Here is a 19,695-nt window from a genome sequence, read left to right as displayed (position 1 = left end):
AGAGGCAGCATCGATCAGCTTCAGTTAGCAGCAGTAGCGAAGGAATCGCTCGATCGGGTTCAGTTAACAGCCATCAATCGATTGCTCGGGTTCAGTAACGCATAGCCTGCAGTGCAATTGCTCGGGTTCAGTTAGAGCCCAATGCCTCGCTCGGGTTCAGTTAGAGCCAACGCCTCGCACACACGCGCATACGTGTACGAGAGAAACGTGCATCGCTCAGCCCCCGACCTCCCACCGTAACCGGGAACTCCTCGAGATTTTCCTCGCCCTCGCTTCTACCTCGGTTTTTTCCGTCATGGACGGCTCAAAGAATGTCATGCAGCTGCGTCTCTGGCCCGCCCAGGACGAGAAGCCCATTTTCTGTCATGATTTTTGTCATAGAAGTAGGAGCCCAACACATCTATGATGATACCGGGTTTTGTCACAATTATCGTCATAGAAGTGTCATATGTATGACAGGAAAAAAATTCGTTCGACCCAAAATGTCAGGATGTGTCTTTTTTTTTTGTAGTGACACTCGCCAACCACCTATGTGCAAAAGCACGTCGGTAGTACCAGTCTCATGAACGCGGTCATGTAATGTCGGTCCGGGCCGCTTCATCCAACAATACCGCCGAATCAAAGTAAGACGTTGGTGGTAAGCAGTATGACTATTATCGCCCATAACTCTTTGTGTTCTACTCGTGCATAAAACATCTACGCATACACCTGGCTCGGATGCCACTGTTGGGAACATAGTAATTCAAAAAAAATCCTACGATCACGCAAGATCTATCTAGGAGATGCATATCAATGAAAGGAGAGTGTGTGTCCACGTACCCTCATAGACCGAAAGCGGAAGCGTTTAGTTAACTCGGTTGATGTAGTCGAACGTCTTCACGATCTAACCAATCCAAGCACCGAACGTACAGCACCTCCGTGTTCAGCACACGTTCAGCCCGATGACGTCCCTTGAGCTCTTGATCCAGTTGAGGACGAGGGAGAGTTCCGTCAGCAGGACGGTGTGGCGACGGTGTTGATGATGTTACCGGTGCAGGGCTTCGCCTAAGCACTACGACGATATGACCGAGGTGTGTAACTGTGAGGGGGGGCACCACACACGGTTAAGAGAACTTGATGTGCCTTGGGGTGCCCCCCTGTGCCCCCGTATATAAAGGAGAGGGGGAGGCCGGCCGGCCCTTGCAGGGAGGGCCAGGATAAGGGAGTCCTACTAGGACTCCAAGTCCTAGTAGGATTCCACCTAGTGGAAGAGGGGAAGGAAGGGAGAGGGAGAGGAAGAGGGCAAGGGGGGCCGCGCCCCCTTCCCTTGTCCTATTCGGACTCTCATCGGGGGGGCGCCTCCCCTATGTGGGATGTCCTCTCTCTCCCCTATGGCCCATGTTGGCCCATTGCTTCCTCGGGGGTTCCGGTAACCCCTCCAGCACTCCCTTTTTACCCGAAACCACTCGGAACTCTTCCGGTGTCCGAATAATGTCATCCAATATATCAATCTTTATGTCTCGACCATTATGAGACTCCTCGTCATGTCCTTGATCTCATTCGGGACTCTGAACAAACTTCGGTCATCAAAACACATAACTCATAATACAAATCGTCATAGAACGTTAAGCATGCGGACCCTACGGGTTCAAGAACTATGTAGACATGATCGAGACATATATCTGATCAATAACCAGTAGCGGAGCCTAGATGCTCATATTGGCTCCTACATATTCTACGAAGATCTTTATTGGTCAAACCGCACAGCAACATATGTTGTTCCTTTTATCATCGGTATGTTACTTGCCCGAGATTCGATTGTCGGTATTATCATACCTAGTTCAATCTCGTTACCGGCAAGTCTCTTTACTCGTTCTGTAATGCTTCATCCCGCAACTAACTCATTAGTCACATTGCTTGCAAGGCTTATAGTGATGATCATTACCGAGAGCGCCCAGAGATACCTCTCCGAAATATGGAGTGACAAATCCTAATCTCGATATATGCCAACCCAACAAACACCTTCGGAGACACCTGTAGAGCATCTTTATAATCACCCAGTTATGTTGTGACGTTTGATAGCACACAAGGTGTTCCTCTGGTATTCGGGAGTTGCATAATCTCATAGTCTGAGGAACATGTATAAGTCATGAAGAAAGCAGTAGCAATGAAACTGTAACGATCATAATGCTAAGCTAACAGACGGGTCTTGTCCATCACATCATTCTCCTAATGATGTGATCCCGTTCATCAAATGACAACACATGTCTATGGTTAGAAAACATAACCATCTTTGATTAACAGCTAGTCAAGTAGAGGCATACTAGGGACACTATGTTTTGTCTATGTATTCACACATGTACTAAGCTTCCGGTTAATACAATTCTAGCATGAATAATAAACATTTATCATGATATAAGGAAATAAATAATAACTTTATTATTGCCTCTAGGGCAGATTTCCTTCAGAAAGAAAGGGTGTGGGTCGGGTATCATATCATGATACCATATCACATATTAAAGTTTGTACTACTTTGTGTCATGCATGGCAATTAATAAGGTAACCTAAGCTATTAACTTATGAGACTATGTGCGCATTGTAGAGGTAGCTAGCCAGTACCGATCATATACTAGTATCATGCATATATATATATATATATATATATATATATATATATATATATATATATACATACACGTGTGTGTGTAGCTAGCTAGTCTATGATATACTAGCTAGCTCTACCTCACTAATGCATAGTATCATAGAGTAGTATCATCTAGTACTTTATCTATTGTCATGCATGACACATAGTAGCATAGCATTTATTATGACACGGTTTCATGAATGATACTTAACTCTCTCTTTCTTTATTTAATTCTATGACAGCTCATCAAAATTTCCTAGTTGGCATGATACTAGCTATGATATATATCCCATTACGACCAGCCTAACAAAGAAGGTGTACAGATCATTTCTGCGTCGCTTTGCGAGTTTTCACCCGTTTGTTCGACAAGCGAGGAGAAGTTTCAAACATTTAGGCCGCGAGGTGCGGTCACTATCGTAGGCCTAGTTGGTATTTTAATTACAGGAAATTCAGATGGTGTCCAGACATCATCAAAATTGATGTGTGACCGTAGCGTGCTATCACGACCCCGTGAAAAAAATTGGTAAAGTTTGGCACAAGTTTTGATGATTGCTCCTTCCAAATCGGAGCATCTCACATGAAGAATCATGTTTTCCCAAAGGAGACATGTCAATTCAAACTCCTGTGGCCGGTGACTTCATCGTTTCGCCTCATAAATATTTCCATGGTACGCAATCACCATTATACCACGTGTTTTATTTTCTGGCGCATTACGAGTATCATTAGCTATATTTAAGACATTTTTTGAGTTTAACATGCATTTTGTGCATAAAAATAAAATTACAATCGGAACTGCATGTGCTGTCGAAAGGGATGAGGATCGCCGTTCGATCTGGGATCATCCAACGGTGCAGACGTACGATCCGTGGGGTTTGGATTCTGGCCAATCAGAACTCACGACTTAGATCGTGGGCGGGGTTTTGTCGGCACACGGCTTTCATCAATGAACCGTGTGCTATTCACAAACCAGATTGCATACATATTTTTGTTCACACATACTGTAGTGAGATCAATTGAGTGTGCTACCTCTATGATATAATAATAGTAGTAGTAATAATAATAATAATAATAATAATAATAATAATAATAATAACAGTTCATATTCATTGCCTGAGCTGACAGCATATCAAGGTCAACATATTAATGGTTCTTACATCAACAGAAAACCGGGCATAGCTCACAAATTCAGTACACGCGGCAGTTCTAAATTGAACGAATTAAGTTGCAGGGTAGGCATAAAGACTAGTCTTACGGCTTAATTCGCATGTACATGGGGGAACTAGGATCATTACATTGACCCCGAATGAACTTGGGTTTTCTGATGATTTTACGCTTCTCTGTTACACGGGTGCGTGATCCCTTGGCTGGCAACTCATCAAATTCATCGTACTCGTCCTCATTGGCAACATCGTCGACACCCAGTACCCTCCTCTTCCCATGCATCACTACATGGCAGTTCTTACGCAAAGGGTCTTCCGCAAAGAAAATCTGTGTAGCATCACTGGCAAGAATGAACGGGTCCGCGTGATATGCCATTGTTGTCCTGTTAACACAGGTCTTCCTGTAATCATCAACCTTTACTTGACCAAGAGGGATCCATGAGCACCTGAATAATGCCAGCTTAACTTTCACATAGTCAAGCTCCCAAATCTCTTTGATGGTTCCATAGTATACCCTTTTATTAGCTTCATCTACAGTCATGCATTCTATTCGAACAGAGCTGTTCTGATATGAGGTCTTCTCATCACGTTCATCAGTGTAGAACATGTATCCACTTATGTCATATGCTTGGTACGTCAACACCGTAGGTGATGGCTTTTGTGCCAACCACGTAGCAATGCCATTGATGGATCCTTGTGCTAAATGCTTCTTCAACCATTCGACATAGTTCTTAGTGTGCTCCTTCGTCTCCACATCTGATGAAGGCACCATTGGTAAGAAGCTTTGGCGTATCCCCACCAAGTGTTCTTCGGCATAAGCGCTGAGAACTGGGTTGTTAAGCAGTACCGCCAAATGGGCTTTCTCTGCCAATTCTCTGGGTGCAACCATTTGTGTGCCAGCAAGGACCGGCTTACCTTTCAGTCTTCCCTCGTGGCAAGAGAGGGGCAAACCTACAGGTCGTTGTTTCATGTATTCGATGCAAAACTCACCACCTCCTCCACGGAAATAACCTTGTAGGATGCTTGCCTCTGGATGGTTTCGGTTCCGACAAAAGCGCTTCAGTATTCCCATGAACCGCTCAAAGGGATACATGTTGCAAAGAAACACAGGACCACAATACTTTATCTCGTTGACAAGGTGCACAGTGAGATGGACCATGACATCAAAGAATGACGGTGGGAAAACATCTTTAGGTTGGACAATATTCTTGCAATATCATCTTGCATATGATCCAGCTCTTCAGGATCTACAACTTTCTGCCATAGTTGGTTGAAGAAATCACATAGCTCAATGAGTGTGTTCCTTATATCTTTGTCCATCAGATTCCTGATGGCCACCGGGAGGATTTGTGTCAACATTACTTGGCAATCATGTGACTTCAAGTGTCCCGACTTCATTTTACATGAGCTCACATCCACGAGACTTCTGATGTTTGCGGAGTAGGAAGAGGGTGTCTTAACTGACAACAAATAGGTGAAGAACTGTGTTGCTTCTTTTGTACTGAAATTGTAACTCTGGTGAGCTTTGATGAATTTGTCATCATCTTCTGCTTCACTCTTGCCTTTTGATTGATCAGCAAGCATATCGAGCCGTGAACCCTCACCATCCTTTCTTTTACCTTTAATCTTGAGCAAAGTACCAAGGATGCTTTCACATACATTCTTCACTACGTGCATGACATTGATGCAGTGACATACACGTAGAATCTCCCAGTAAGGTAATTTTCAGAACACCAATTTCTTCTTAAACACTTGACCGTTGGGTGTTTGTTTCACCATCAAAGCGTGATTCTTGCCAAGCACAACATTAATTTGTTTAGCCATGTTGTGGACCACCTCCCCATCATAGGGTCTTGGGCCCATTTCTACCTCTGCCGTACCATCAAATTCAGCTTTCATCTTTCGGTATGGGTGATTTTTCCGTAAGAACCTACGATGACGCAAATACACAGTTTTGCACGACTTGGGAAGTCTTCCGCTAGCTGTCCTATCCATGCATGTGACACACCCTACATCTCCCTTTGTTTTCTGCCCCGATGTGTTGCCTAATGCTAGCATATCTTGAATGGTGTGCACCAGGATCGCATGTAGATCGAAAGTCTCCTTTCTGTAAGCATCATAACATTTTACAGCAGGTGCATCTATCCACACTGTCAGCAATTCTTCTACTCGTAGCTGAAAGTAAATGTCGATGTCATTTCCAGGTTGCTTCGGGCCTTGAATAATCATTGACACCATAATGTATTTTTTCTTCATACACAACCAAAGAGCTAGCACATTCTGGCTTGTGTAGTGCTTCCTCCCTCTATATGCTACAGCTTGTGACCTCGGCACTCTGGCAGTGCCATGAGTACCATCTATTGCCGCAATGCAATCCTGAAATGGCATTATAATATGTTGTTAGTCTACTACAGAACAATGACATCATATCAAGGCATGAACTACAACAACATATCAAGTGCTCACCTTGAAGTAAGGATACCATCTCGGGCTAGTGCAAATCTTGGTAGGAGTCCGGCCAGTTGGTGACCTGATCATCTCTCCTCCGAGCTCCCCAACAACATACAACACTTGCTTGAAGTACCTGGAGATGGTCTTCCATTGATCTCGTGAAGGTGTTGTGTACAACCCTAAACCTTTGGTTATGACCAACAACATGGAGGAACATGGCGACTTGCTCTTCCATAGTGGTGTGGATGCTATCTTCTAGCAACCCCCTGCTCCTAAACGTCTGCACAAGCCTGGCGAAAGTGCTCTTTTCATTCGAAGCATCCACAGAGCCTCTGTGTCGTTGCAGTTGTAGATGTAATTCAGATTCGCTATCCTCTCTTGATACCGGATTAACATCGGACCATACCGGATACGAGGTCTCTCATTCCGACGAACAACTCTCTTATGGACAAACATGATCCAGGCCTGAACTAGAAGCTTCGCCCGTTCATCCACAACCTAAGCGACATCCATGATGCGGTCAGCGATGGCGCTATCAACCCTAAACGCGCCTATCGAATGACCTAACACATAATAGAGGAGGTGGAGGGGGGTAGCTTACGAACTTCGAGGTCGGGGGAGACATGGCGGAGACGAGGAGGGCTGGATGGAGACGAAGAAGAAAGGGAGAAGCAGCCGCCGCCGCCGAGGAGTGCGCCTGTCGCCTCTTGTCGCTGCAGGGGAGTGTCGCAGCCGCAAATCTTAATCGCCGTCGCCGTCCTAGCCGCAGATCTGAGTCATCGCAGCCACCGGTGCCAACAACAAAGGAGGGTTTATCCTACATCTACAAAGGTGAGCGAGGAAATGGGGTGGTGAGGGTATATTTTGCGGCACCCCGCCTTAGCCGATTTTCCCCTCCCTTCATCTCCGCCCGCATCCCCCCTGCACCGCGCCCTATACCGCGTCTTCGTTTTCCGCCCCACTTAGCCTGGCTAGCTGGAAACGACCGATTCGAGCGTTCCCAGCGAGCCAGGCTGAGGGGTGCTTTAAGGTCCGTGCAGATGCGAGCCAGGCCGGCCTGCAAGCAACCAAACGGCCCAATTTCATCTGGCTCGGGCCTGGTTGGGCTGTATGCAACCTACCAAACACGCCCTTATAGAAGTGACTAGCATGACAATCTCTGTTATAGAATGAGAATTCCTGAAGACCTGAACTTTCCTGAAAGTGGTTTTTTTGGAGAGATGTTTTATGGTGGTGTCGCCCATTCGAATGAGCCTCCCGAGGAAATCTTTATTTGTGCCAGGGTACTCCTATATGGAACGTTAAGCCCCTATTAGGGTAAAAAACGTGAACAATTTCAATACTTTGAAGTTTCATGATTTAGAGGTAACAAATTGAAATTTGGCGAGGGTTCATGGTTTGCAAATTTGACCTTTTCGTTTCCTTATACGGAGATTCGGATATTTGCAGGGAGCCGGACGCAAAAGAGCAAATTCTTGCACATCTCCCCTTCGTTCGCGTCATCACCCCCACCCGAACCCGTGTATACTCCTCTTCACTTCCCTGCCTCTGTCTCCCGCATCGCGATCAGTCATCTCCTCCCAGCCTCCCCCGCCTCGCCGGAGATCACGAGAGGCGGCGCCCCCATCCCCGCGATGGACGCCTCCTACCGCCGCTCAGGTGCGGGCGGTGGCGGCGGCTCAGCCCCCCGCACCGTCGAGGACATCTTCAAGGACTACCGCGCCCGCCGCAACGCCATCCACCGCGCCCTCACCCACGGTACGCGCCCCCCACTCCCTCCCCGCCTCCTAAACCCCAAACCTAGCCCTAATCCTTCTCCCTTCCTTCGCAGACGTCGAGGAGTTCTACGCGCAGTGCGATCCAGGTGAGGCCCCGACGCGATCTCTCCCCTCTCTGCTACAGTTTCGATTCAATTGGCTGCGAGCTGGCCTCCTCAGATCGCGATGTGCTTTCGTGTCCCGACAGAGAAGGAGAACCTGTGCCTGTACGGGTACGCTAACGAGGCGTGGGAGGTGGCGCTGCCCGCGGAGGAGGTGCCCACCGAGCTGCCGGAGCCGGCGCTCGGGATCAACTTTGCGCGCGACGGGATGAAGCGCAGCGACTGGCTCGCGCTCGTCGCCGTCCACTCCGATTCGTGGCTTGTCTCCGTAGCTTTCTACTATGCCGCGCGGCTCACCCGCAACGACCGGTATGATGCCCCCCTCTGTTCCTTTGGGTTTGACGAGTGATGCTTTTTTGCTGCAGTGCCAGTGTCACGCACTCATGTTAAGGTTCTAAATCCGGACAGTCTACGGAACTATTATTAGCTTATAAGAGGCAAGTCATGACTTTGTTGGTGTCCTGTATAGACAAGGGGATATATCTACAGGGCATCAAGGGACTTCTGGGGAACTTGTTGGGATTTGAGGTTAATGTTAGAATTTGCATGTTATGCACGTACCTGCGCCTGAACTGTACAATTTCGATACCTAAATTGCAATTTTTACAACCAAAAAAACTAATAACTAAAGCAACAGACTGTGAGCTCTTCTATTCAGCAGATGACATGGACGAAGTTGAGCACATGACATGGACCAAGTTAGCAAATGAATCTTAATCAGTCAGATTCTAACTTTATACTAATCATTCACAATCCACTTGATAGAAATTCAGAAATAAACTGACAGATTTTGTAAAAACGAATTACTGTACTAATTAACAGGCATATCCGTAGATCAGGTCATGTGTACAAAAGTGGAATCTGACTTGAATTGACCACTAGAAATATCATATTCTCTTGTTCTCTGATTTGTAGTCAGATTTCACTTTTTAGTCAGATTTGTAGTCTAACCTGACTGAAATTGACCACCACAGATCAGTAATGCAGTAAAGTCTGTTTTTTCTCTTGCCACGAACTAAAAAACAGAAATTGACCACTACAAAATCTCTTGTTCTCTACTCTAATTATTAATACAAACTCACGAACAAGCACGTCATGCACATCCACGCACAAGCACTAGATGTACACGAGCAGGAACAAAAAATCTTACCCTGACGGTTGGCTGTTTGGCGCGGTCATCGCCTCCACGACGTGGTCCTGCTCCTCGTCATGGTCTGCGCCTGCCTCGTTGCGCCTCTGCGCTGCCATACTCCTGGTCGTGCGCGCCGCCGCACGCTGCATCGTCGTGCTCCAACTCGCTGTCGCACATACAAACTGGTGGTTTGCTGCGTGCTTGGGAAAGCTGAGATGGAGGAGTCAGGGGGATCTATGGAGATGGAGCCGGCCAGCCTCTTGCCCACGGAGTTGGCTGCTGCAGTGCGGCACCACATGTGGATGGCAGCGCCGGCTATATCTAGGTCCGCAGGAGTAGGAGTCGAGGAGATGAGAAGATCCTTAATGAAGATTGACGAGTCGTTTACCGAGGAGACGAGAATGGGAAGGAGCGGTGGAGTAATTACTCAGTGGGGATTAGGATTTTTTTTGTTGATATTTTATTATAATAAATAAAAGCGGACAGGGTATACACTTACGGGCCGGGTTTGGATATATCCACGGGTATAAAATTATACCCATGCCCTATCCATGATTAATCGGGTCGGGTTCAGGCGTTGTCCATGGGTATAAGATTGTATCCAAACCCTGTCCATTCGGGTCGGTATCCACGGGTATCCATATCCGTGGATAAAATTGCCATCCTTAGTCTGAACAGTGATCTGCTGTCTGGTCTAGATTTAATTTTTGATTTCTCAAGTACCATTGTGATACTAAGTCTTCTCTACATGGCGTGTTTTTGGGCCTTCTTTAGTGGTTATCCTGTGATCTGCTGGAGAAAGAGATCTAGTCCAATCTATAATGGTTCTCTGCAACTCTGCATGCTCCATCTTAGTAATGAAAGAATAGTCAAGTGGAGAGAAATTATATGAACTCATGATGAGTAGTAGTAACCTCACCGAAATGAGGCAACTTTTTTTTCTTCTATATTGTAATCGTGATATCAAATTCCAAGCATGCCTAATATCAACAGAGGTTTCAGTTTTTGTGCATGAGTTTACTGTATCTAGTCTGTGCCGTGCCCACTGGTCACATGGAGGATGATGTGGTGTATAGGAAGTTATGTTTTTTTGTGGAAAAGGAAATCACATCCATGTATTCTTTCTGTCCCTCTATGGTTACCATGGCATTCTGCTTCCAAGCGCGTGCCTAGGTGTGTGTGTGTGTATTTTTTTTTTACGCACGCGCTTGGAAGCAGAATGCCTAGCGCTTAATCGTGCTAGTGCTAGGCGTACGCCTAGCGGCTTAGGTGAGACAAGCACTAGGCAGAGACAGAACTAGGAATTTACGCCTAGTGCTTTTTCGAACCTTGATGGTTAGTATGGTGTTAACTTCTGAAGACGCATCTAAATACAAAAAAGATCTTCTGAAGCCAAATGGAGGATGGTGTGGCGTATAGGAAGTTTTTTTTTTTTTGTGTGTGTGGAAAGAAAATCACATCCATGTTTCTTTCTGCCCCTCTTGTGGTTGGCATGGCTAAATAAAAGCACGCCTAGGCATGTGCTTGAAATCAGAATGCCTAGTGCTTAGTCGTGCTAGTGCTAGGCGTGCGATTAGGTGAGACAGGCACTAGGAAGAGGCAAAACTAGGAATTAAAGCCTAGCGCTTTTTTGAACCTTGATGGTTAGTATGGTGGTAACTTTTGAAGATGCATCTAAATAAGAAAAAGAACTTCCTTCTGAAGGCAATAACAATTTCCACATGGTAACCTCTCTCTTCTGTGGAGAAGAATTATTCTGTTTGCTTTTGTGAAAATTTTATCTCCCTCAATATTGCCATAAAATGCTATTCTAGAGTTTTGAGGTTGTACCATGTATTTCCTCCAGAGATTTATTTATATCTTGCATAAATTATGTATAACATCCACTAAATATTACACTCACAAGAATCCATATTGAAACATGTATTTCCCATAGCTACAGATTTAAGAAGTTTTTGTGTCGCAAAAAGTCTAGATTTAAGATTGGACCATTATATGCAACCATACTGACGAGCCTGGTCCACTTGTTAGCCTATTGGCTTTGACCTACCCATAAACCCATGCAGAGGTTTGACCAAGGCTGCAAGGGGTTGGAGTTGTGCCTAGAGGGTTCAATCTTAAATCTGGAGTCATGTGTTATGAAAGCTTCTAGACCTTTTGCTAATTTGCTATGGGCTGGACCAATCTGGAATTTTGTGATAGTTTGTACAAAATGCTTGTGGTTTTGCAAAATTTAGTCTTCTCTCTTTGATGTCTGTCGCATTTGTGAGAATTTTTTCCATCTTAATGATCCTTAAAGATACGTTGTACTACTCAAGTCGTCTTCTCTACATTTTTTTTGTATATGTTTGGTGTTCTTACCCTGATCAAAGAAGAGTTTGAACTAAACAGATTAGCATTTGAGGGACTAAGGGTTCTCTTTTTAATACAGGACACACCATGGTTTTGGAAATACTTGCAGTATTAATACTACAATTTTTAGTGGTAGCGAAACCACTAATTAGCAAATACTACTAAGCTATCAAACAGGGCCTGACATTTATGAGTTCTTTATTGCAGTTGCTTCTAGTTTCCTGTAATTGCTTACCATGTAAGAATTTAGCACCTGTTGTTTGCCTCAATGTTAATTGAATTGCATAATGCCTGCTTTTCACCTTGTCATTATATTCCCATTTTGGGTGTCTGTGGTATGCAGATCTCTAAAGTTGTCCGGACCTATGTGCTCCGTGTTGGGACCATTTCTGTTTGTGTTTAACTGTCCTAATAATCTTAGATAGCTACATTTCTATACTCGCAGACGCTAAATTTTATTTTGTAATTGCTCCCTGATAAAACAATCGGCTGAATTTGTTCTTAAGAAAGTATAGTGTGGTATCAGATTGTAGCAACTGTGTTTGCTTGTTTTGCTAACATGAACTGTCTTAAACTGTGGGTTGACTATCTGTGTCCTTGGAATGCTTCTATATGGTATATATTTATGGATGATATATTGTTATTAGTTCGTCAAGTAAAAATCACTCGTATGCTAGTATTGATGATGGCCAGTATGCTTGTATTTTTTCATTTTGCATCACCATACATAGTAGTGGTACCGGTCACGGGTTCAAGTCCTGGAAACAGCCTCTTGCAGAAATGTAGGGAAAGGCTGCGTACAATAGACCCAAAGTGGTCGGACCCTTCCCCAGACCCTGCGCAAGCGGGAGCTACATGCACTGGGGCTGCCCCCCTTTTTATACATAGTAGTGGTACCCTTTGTCAAAGGATGCTATGCAAGAAATCTATTCCGTGTTTTTTGAAGTCTGAGATATGTAGAACTGGTTGAATATTTTGGTTTGGATTTTAAGAAGCTAAGTAAGAACAATTGGTGATGTGCTAAGTAAGAACAGTTGATTTCCTACAGGGAGCGAATCCTTATATTTCTTTTTGTCATTTGTTCCCTCAAAAACTCACAATTGAATAAATAATTGAGCACTTGGTAGTTTTCAATGTTTTGCTAGAACTTCTAGCTTTGGAATTTATTGGTGGGATCAGAGTTTTATTTAAGCAATATTCATTTTCCTAATTTTATGTGTATAGCTATGCAATCATGGACATCCTTGGTTTGAGCCCACCTTTGGATTTTATGAGGGATGCGCTTAGAGAAACTAGATTATGTGTGGGCCTAGTTGAACTATAGGGTCACAAATTTATCAGGATAATACTCCCTCCGTCCGGAAAAACTTGTCCCTCAAATTTGAGGGACAAGTTGAGTAATACGTATAGTTGCAAATAAATCTGACAAAATGGTCAAAGTAACAGTGAATGTAAATACAGAACAGATTCGCTGCCCTCTGTTATCATTTTATTTTGTTGCAAAGAGTAAGAGTTTGCGCTGTTATTATGTTATCTCATTATTTCACTTGGCAATTCAACAGGAAGCGTTTATTTGGAATGATGAATGATTTGCCAACCGTGTATGAAGTCATCTCAGGTATGAGACAATCGAAGGAGAGGGACAGATCAGGTGGTATTGACAACAGCGGTAGAAACAAGCTGCCATCAAAGGTAACAGGAAATTCTTTGCTGTTTTGATCTCTTCTTCTCTCTTATTTTAATTTTACTGTGTCTCCTCAGCATACAGTCGAGGCGCCGCCACCACCACGTGCAGAAAATAATGCCAGGGATGCCGATGAAGGCTACGATGAAGATGACGGCGACCACAGCGAGACCTTATGCGGAACATGTGGTGGCATATACAGCGCCGAGGAATTCTGGATTGGGTGCGACGTGTGCGAGAGGTGGTACCATGGCAAGTGCGTGAAGATAACTCCGGCGAAGGCGGAGAGCATAAAGCAGTACAAATGCCCAAGCTGCAGCTCCAAGAGACCTAGGCAGTAGCAGCGCCGCCTCCTTTTGGCGGGGGACGGCCCCCATGGATGGGGGCCTTGAAGCAGCAGCAGCAGCGGTTGAGACTTTTAGACTCCTTGTGCAAGGCTAACTACTACCGTCTTGCTATGTTTACTGTACCTTTCGTTTCAGGTTTACATATGGTGATGATGCTAATGCTTGTGAGGGAAGATGACACACATTTTCAAAGCCTTCTAACGTTTCCATGTCCTGAAGAGGAGTCAAAGGTGTATGTTGCCGGGAAGGGATAGTAGAATGATGAAAATATGTGTAACTTTTCATGGGAAGTTCATGTTCCAATAATCCGTGAGGTTTATTTATACTATTCTATCTATGTTAATATATGTATTATTAGTCTGTTCAGCTGTCATGTGAAACCTGTTGTGGAATAACAATTTTGGTTATCCTGAAAAACAAACAATAGCTGGTTTATCGATGCTGCATTCTTCAAGGAGCTGCTCTGCAACGCCGACTGACCGGCAGTATGGCTTAGAGCCAGCTCGTTTATACGGTGGTATATATAAAGTCGATCCATATTACTTGTTGATCCGTATTACTTGTCGCTTAAATGGAGTTATCTAGATGATGTATTTAAACATATTTCAGTGACATCCATTTGTGTTAGATAAATACGTATTTCGTATTATATATACAAGCTCACTACTTATGTCAATGGCTCATCCTTTCAGCTCTTTTTTGACCTTTAGTATCTCCGTCTTCGTATCATAATCTCATCTCCTATGTCAATGGCTCATCTTTTCAGCTCTTCTCTGGCCTTTAGTATCTCAGCAAAGAATGAGAGTTAATTATTTTTCAAGCATCCTTAGACCAAATCAGTTGTACATTGGTTTACAAATCAGTAGTTATTTGGTAAAAACAAACCTATGGTTCTATTTGGTAGATAGTAAATAAACATTATTTTTTATGGCTAGTGCCTCTATAACCGTTAAATAATCGCAAGGTTGCAATACATATTTTCAGAACATGCAAATTGCAGACATTTTGGCACTGCATCTGGTTATCCATCCGAGTTGTGCTCAACACCATGCCATCCATACGGACATGGTCGAACATGTATCATTTGCATCTGGTTATCCGGCCGAGTTATGCTCAATACCATGCCATCCATACAGACATGGTCGAACATGTATCATGTGTCAAGCCGAGGGAATATGCAACAAAGGGTTCATGAGCACGCACAATGGTACTCCTGCAAATTAACATCAAGAACATTATTGTAGTTGAGTTATAGCTACAACAATAGGAGCTAATTGAAACAATACTGAACATGGCTAGCAAGTATCCACTCACTCAAGGGCGGAGCCAGGATAAAAACCGAGAGGGGGCAAAGAGGTATACGATTTTTTTTTCAAAAACATATATACGAACTAATAGGTGGATGATTTAAAAAAACAACCACACAAGCATACATATAGTGTGTAAGAAGCAAAATCGTATACTTGCTTATATAAGAATGTCATCACACACGTAACTATGACAAGTTCATTGCCAAATGAAAGTAAACTAACCACTTAAGGAAGAATAACTTGAGAAATATGAATATGTTGTTCCTTTTCTTGGTACATCCTTGATTTTAGCCTTCAAGCTGTAGGAAAAATAAAATCATGTTTAAATATAAAGAGAATGTAAACATTGACAGATAAAAATATAAGCCTGAGCACATTACCGAGTAAGCTTGTTAATTCAGATCGATTATTTCAATGCCAGTTGTGGATTTTGTAAAGAATCTCTCCATTAACTTTCCTGTAGATGTCAAATAGTTAAACAATAAATACATTGACTTACATGAAGGCACAATATTAATACAGTATATAGATTTTATTCTACTCCGACAGCCACATGCTTAAACTTATTCCTACAAAATTGTTACATGAAGCTAGGTTCAATCAACCTAACTACCAGTTTGTACCTTTAAACGTGGAACCATGATAGACTGATAATAGGAAAATTAGAAAGGAATAGATCAGAACTGAACCTAGGGCTTGATAAGTGGCGCGCTTGTTTTTCCCTTAGGAACGGCGACACGGCCGGCCAGCCAGACGGCCGGCGTGCACGGTACAGATCGAGGCTTATCATCGGAGGGGCAGCCGGCGGCGCATAAGGCTACGCAGTTTAGAGCCAGGCGGCGGCGGGGGTGAGGAGAGAAGTAGATTAGTCAGGACGTGCGTACGTGCACATTTTCTTCTTTTCTTTGAGAGAGGAACACCGAACGCATGTGCATGTTGTATTCTCTCAGATGGGCTGCTCCGTTGCTGCCTTCTCTCACATGGATATATGGGCTGAGCGGGGGCAAATCTCCTGACCTGAGCGGGGGCAATGTTCTATATCCCAGGCTGTGTATAAGTGGGCCGAAAAATCAAGTGGGGGCATTCGCCCCCACGACTCTCAACGTAGATTCGCCCCTGCACTCACTGATGAAATACTGGTCCAGGTCTGCAGGAAGACCAAAATATAGGTAACTAGGAGATTGTGAACTCATCCTAAAAAAAAAGGAGATTGTGAACTCAGCCAAAAAATAGCATCATAAGGGTTTTCTTTTTTCTTTTCATTGACATCCACCCCGTCCCCCGTGTCCCTCTCTGAGGCGACTCGGGGGAACCCTAGCTCCCTCCGCCACGGGCCCTCAAACACCCTCCCTCCTCCCTCGCCGCCGCCGAGGGACATAGTCGGGCAAAGCCCAGGCAGTGCCGGCGGCGGCGGGGCCTCTCCCTGGCGTGTCTCTCTCTCTCCTGGCGGCGGCGCGAGTTCTTCCGGCGGCGGCTTGGCGGCGTGGCGCTGCGGAGCTCCGACGATGACTCGGTCCTACGGCAGGGTGGAGGGCAGGGCACCGTCCAGTGCTGCTGCCTCCGCGGCGGCTACGGCTTGGGGCCCTTGACCCCGATCCGATCTGGATCTGGTGGTGCTTGGGTCTGGGCCATGGCGGCTGGCGAGGCGTGGTGTTCGTCGGGGCTTGTCGGCCTCTAGGCACCATGGGGGTGCCGGCGGCGACGCGTGCCCGGCATGGTGACGCTGGTGGACGTGGTGGTCATCTTCTTCCAGAGATGGCCGGCCAGAGGTTTGGTGATCGGATCTCGAGATCCATCATCTTGTCCCGACTACGAGTAGGGAGACATGGTTGCCGGTGAAAACCGAGCCGACGGCAGGCGATGGCGGCGGTCTCGCCGTTACCTTGATGGAAGCATCGTCATGTAACTACTGTCGACCTACTCGTGCTGCTCTGGGGGAAACCCTAGGATCTGGTGTTCCAGATCGGACGATGGCGACACTGCGGTGTCGTTTCTCTCTTGGGAGCATCGTTTGCGGAGCAGCGCTGGAAGTCAGAGGCAGGAGGTGGAGCGGCTTCGTCTTGCACGGAGCTTCGGTGGAGATGTCAGGTCATGCCTAACTGACAGGTGCTACGCTTCATGCCTGGTTGGCAGGTGCTACGCACGACAAATCTTCCAAGGACTTCAAGCTGTGTCGGCTGGTGGTACTTGGCAGCATGGCGCTGAGGTGTATCAGTGGCGACCGCGACATGCTCAGCTGTTTGCGTGCAGGGAGAAGGTGTCGTTGGGCGCCGTGGTGGCGTCGACGATAGCTAGACCGAGCAAGGTTGATGCATCAGTACAGTTCTGAAGATGGAGCGGTGGCAGTTGGCGGCGGCGGCCTCTGAGAGCACACCGGACCAGTGTGTGCTCCAGACCCGGCAAGTGGCTAGGTTTGGGTCTCAGGTCTTAGATGTTAGGCTTGGCTGCGATGTCTGTTTGGTATTAGGCTCAAGCTATCTACGCCCCTTCATCAACTGGATAGGTGTAGCGACAGTTTGTTACTTAGACGGCAGCTTTAGTTTTACTGTTGTATGACTTTGTATGGTCTTGTAAGAATAATTGCATGAGGCATCACCAAATGATCTGCTGCATGGACAATTCACGTTTACTATTGCTTTTTATTCCATTAATATATATGAACAACGGTTCGGAACAAATGAGCGAAGGGCCGCATTACCTAAGAGCAACTTCAATAGGACGATCCATTTCGTCCGCCCCCGTTCATTTGGGTTGGCGCGGGCAAAAGTGGTGGCCCAATGCACCGACCCAAATTCAAATCACGTCCGCTTCGCGTTCGCGCCGACGCATTTACGGCCCAAATTTGCACCCCAAATGCGTCGGCGCGGACGCCGAACGAACGCCGCGCGCCTTCTCGCTGTCCGCCGCGGACCGACCCGGCGGTCGTCCAGCTACCCGCTGCCCACGTGGTCAGCTTAATTTATGACCATGGGCCCACGCGTCAGTGACGGCGGTCGCCCCTTTTTAAGCCAACCGCGCGGCGGGGCCGTCCTCATCCTAACTCGACGTCCACATCTAGGCAAGCTCGCTCCCTCGTCACCGGCAAACCCTAGCCAAATGGGGCTCTTCTCTGGCGCCGGCAGCAGCAGCAAGGCCAAGGGCAAGGCCCCCGTCGTCCTTTCCCCTCCGAGTTCCTACCGCCTCCGCCGGCGCCGGCTCGCCGGCAGAGGGTGCACGTGAACGTGCCAGTGCACCAGGCAGAGTGGCACTGGCAGCACCGCGTGCCTCTGCCGTACCCCGACGTCACCCTTCCGCACGACTGGCATCTGGATCCAGAGAGGATCCCAGTGCCGGCGGCGCCGCGGTCGGCTAGGGCGCACGCGGAGGAGGTGCGGTGCCGGCGGGTGTTGCTAACGCCGGAGCAGCGCCGCGACGCCACCTACGGCACCGACTCGCCGAACTGGAAGAGGTGGTTCGCCTTCGAGCATGAGGAGGCGAGGCGACGCGGCACGCGAGAGGTCGACCGCAGCGTGCCGTCGCCCCCACTCGTAGTCCGCGAGGAGGACCAGGCAGCGGAGGACGCCTACCAGGCGGCCCTTGCGGCGGTCTATCGCAAGAGCGAGGAGGACGAGCGGCGCAGGGTGGAGGCGGTGGAGGAAGAGGAGGCTCGCTACGAGGCGGACATGGCGCAGGCCCTTGCCCTCTCCGCGGCCGGCGATTGCGTGGTGCCGCCGATGGCCCCACCGTCCCCTTCCCGACACCTCGTCAAGGCCGACCCGGAGCCCGAGCCGGAGCCGGAGCCCATCGCGCGCTTCTCCTGGACAGGAGTGATGCGTGAGTGGGTGTCCGCGCCACCGGTTTGGATGGGGGCGACCCCGACGCAAGAGGCGGCGTACCTCGAGATATGGCGCCAGCAACGGCTGGCCGAGGAGCAGCATCGCGGCGTGTAGAAGGAGATGCTCGAGCGCGACCTCGAGAGGAGGCGCGCGAGGCTGAGGAGGAGGCGAGCCAGGCCGCGGCTGCACAGGCAGCCGCACAGCCCCCCCTGCGTCAGCACTGCCCCCGCCGGAACAGCTGCCCCCGGCCTACATCGCCGCCGCATGGAACACGACGTTCCCCTGGACCGGCCCTTCACCGACGCTCATCGACCTCACCGACCCCGAGGATGACGACGAGGATGACGCCTAGGGCGCGCTGGGGAGCGCGCCGCCTCGTAGTTAGATTGTTTTTTAATTTCTTTTAGTGTTAATGTGTACGCGTGGACTTTCACCGGCCTTTCTGACCGGCTTTAATGTTTAATTAAGTTGTTTTCATTTGAAATATGCATGCATAGTTTTTTTTGTCGGCGCCGTTAAAATGGGCCAGGCGAGCGTTGGGCGCATACGCCAACCCAAACGCGAAAGCGGACATTCGTGTCCGCCTAACCGACCCAAACGGACAAAATGCGGACGAAATCACCGTCCGTTTGGGTCGGCCCGTTGGAGTTGCTCTAAGGTGGCATGATGGTGGCAGCGAACTGCTACCCTAACAATGCATCCCCACAGCTAGCGTCGATCATCTGTATGATGGTCGCTTTGTTTATCACGTAGTGTCGTCGAGGATTGGGTTGTTGGCCGGTGGCGGGGGCAGCTATATGCAGGCTGTCCCGTCCGTCGGCGATGGGATGCAGTTCGTTCAATCTTTGTACTTGGAGAAAGCGGGAAGGAGGCGGCCACCACCTACGAGCGGAGTTGACCTACCCCTTGCTTAGGCAAAATCAGGGTGAGAGAAAAGCTTAG

At 47.3% G+C, this 19,695-nt stretch overlaps 1 protein-coding gene and 1 long non-coding RNA gene across 2 annotated transcripts; one reads left to right on the top strand and one right to left on the bottom strand.

The window, feature by feature from the left end:
• Window positions 1-7,760: 7,760 nt before the first annotated feature.
• Window positions 7,761-14,067, top strand: LOC119327517 (PHD finger protein ALFIN-LIKE 1). The gene is made up of 5 exons (XM_037600621.1): window positions 7,761-7,992; window positions 8,066-8,098; window positions 8,200-8,422; window positions 13,160-13,289; window positions 13,359-14,067. The coding sequence occupies exons 1-5, from the start codon at window positions 7,869-7,871 to the stop codon at window positions 13,620-13,622; spliced, it is 774 nt and encodes a 257-aa protein (XP_037456518.1). The 5' UTR covers window positions 7,761-7,868; the 3' UTR covers window positions 13,623-14,067.
• Window positions 14,068-14,540: 473 nt separating this feature from the next.
• On the bottom strand, window positions 14,541-15,813 carry LOC119303600. The gene is made up of 4 exons (XR_005147958.1): window positions 15,628-15,813; window positions 15,319-15,395; window positions 15,161-15,237; window positions 14,541-14,841 (listed from the first exon to the last, which is right to left on the bottom strand). It is a non-coding gene; the product is annotated as an uncharacterized LOC119303600 (long non-coding RNA).
• Window positions 15,814-19,695: the final 3,882 nt, after the last annotated feature.

Source organism: Triticum dicoccoides, chromosome 1B (assembly GCF_002162155.2).
Source record: "Triticum dicoccoides isolate Atlit2015 ecotype Zavitan chromosome 1B, WEW_v2.0, whole genome shotgun sequence".
In the NCBI taxonomy this organism is placed as follows: Eukaryota; Viridiplantae; Streptophyta; class Magnoliopsida; order Poales; family Poaceae; genus Triticum; species Triticum dicoccoides.
This window is presented reverse-complemented; position numbering and strand designations above follow the sequence as displayed.

What these genes read in the sequence shown, in the direction of transcription:
- LOC119327517 (XM_037600621.1), top strand. Translation starts at nt 7,869, where the DNA reads ATGGACGCCTCCTACCGCCGCTCAGGTGCGGGCGGTGGCGGCGGCTCA. An exon ending in CGGCTCACCCGCAACGACCG is followed by an intron (nt 8,423 to 13,159) that starts GTATGATGCCCC and finishes GCAATTCAACAG; the next exon opens with GAAGCGTTTATTTGGAATGA. An exon ending in GAAACAAGCTGCCATCAAAG is followed by an intron (nt 13,290 to 13,358) that starts GTAACAGGAAAT and finishes GTGTCTCCTCAG; the next exon opens with CATACAGTCGAGGCGCCGCC.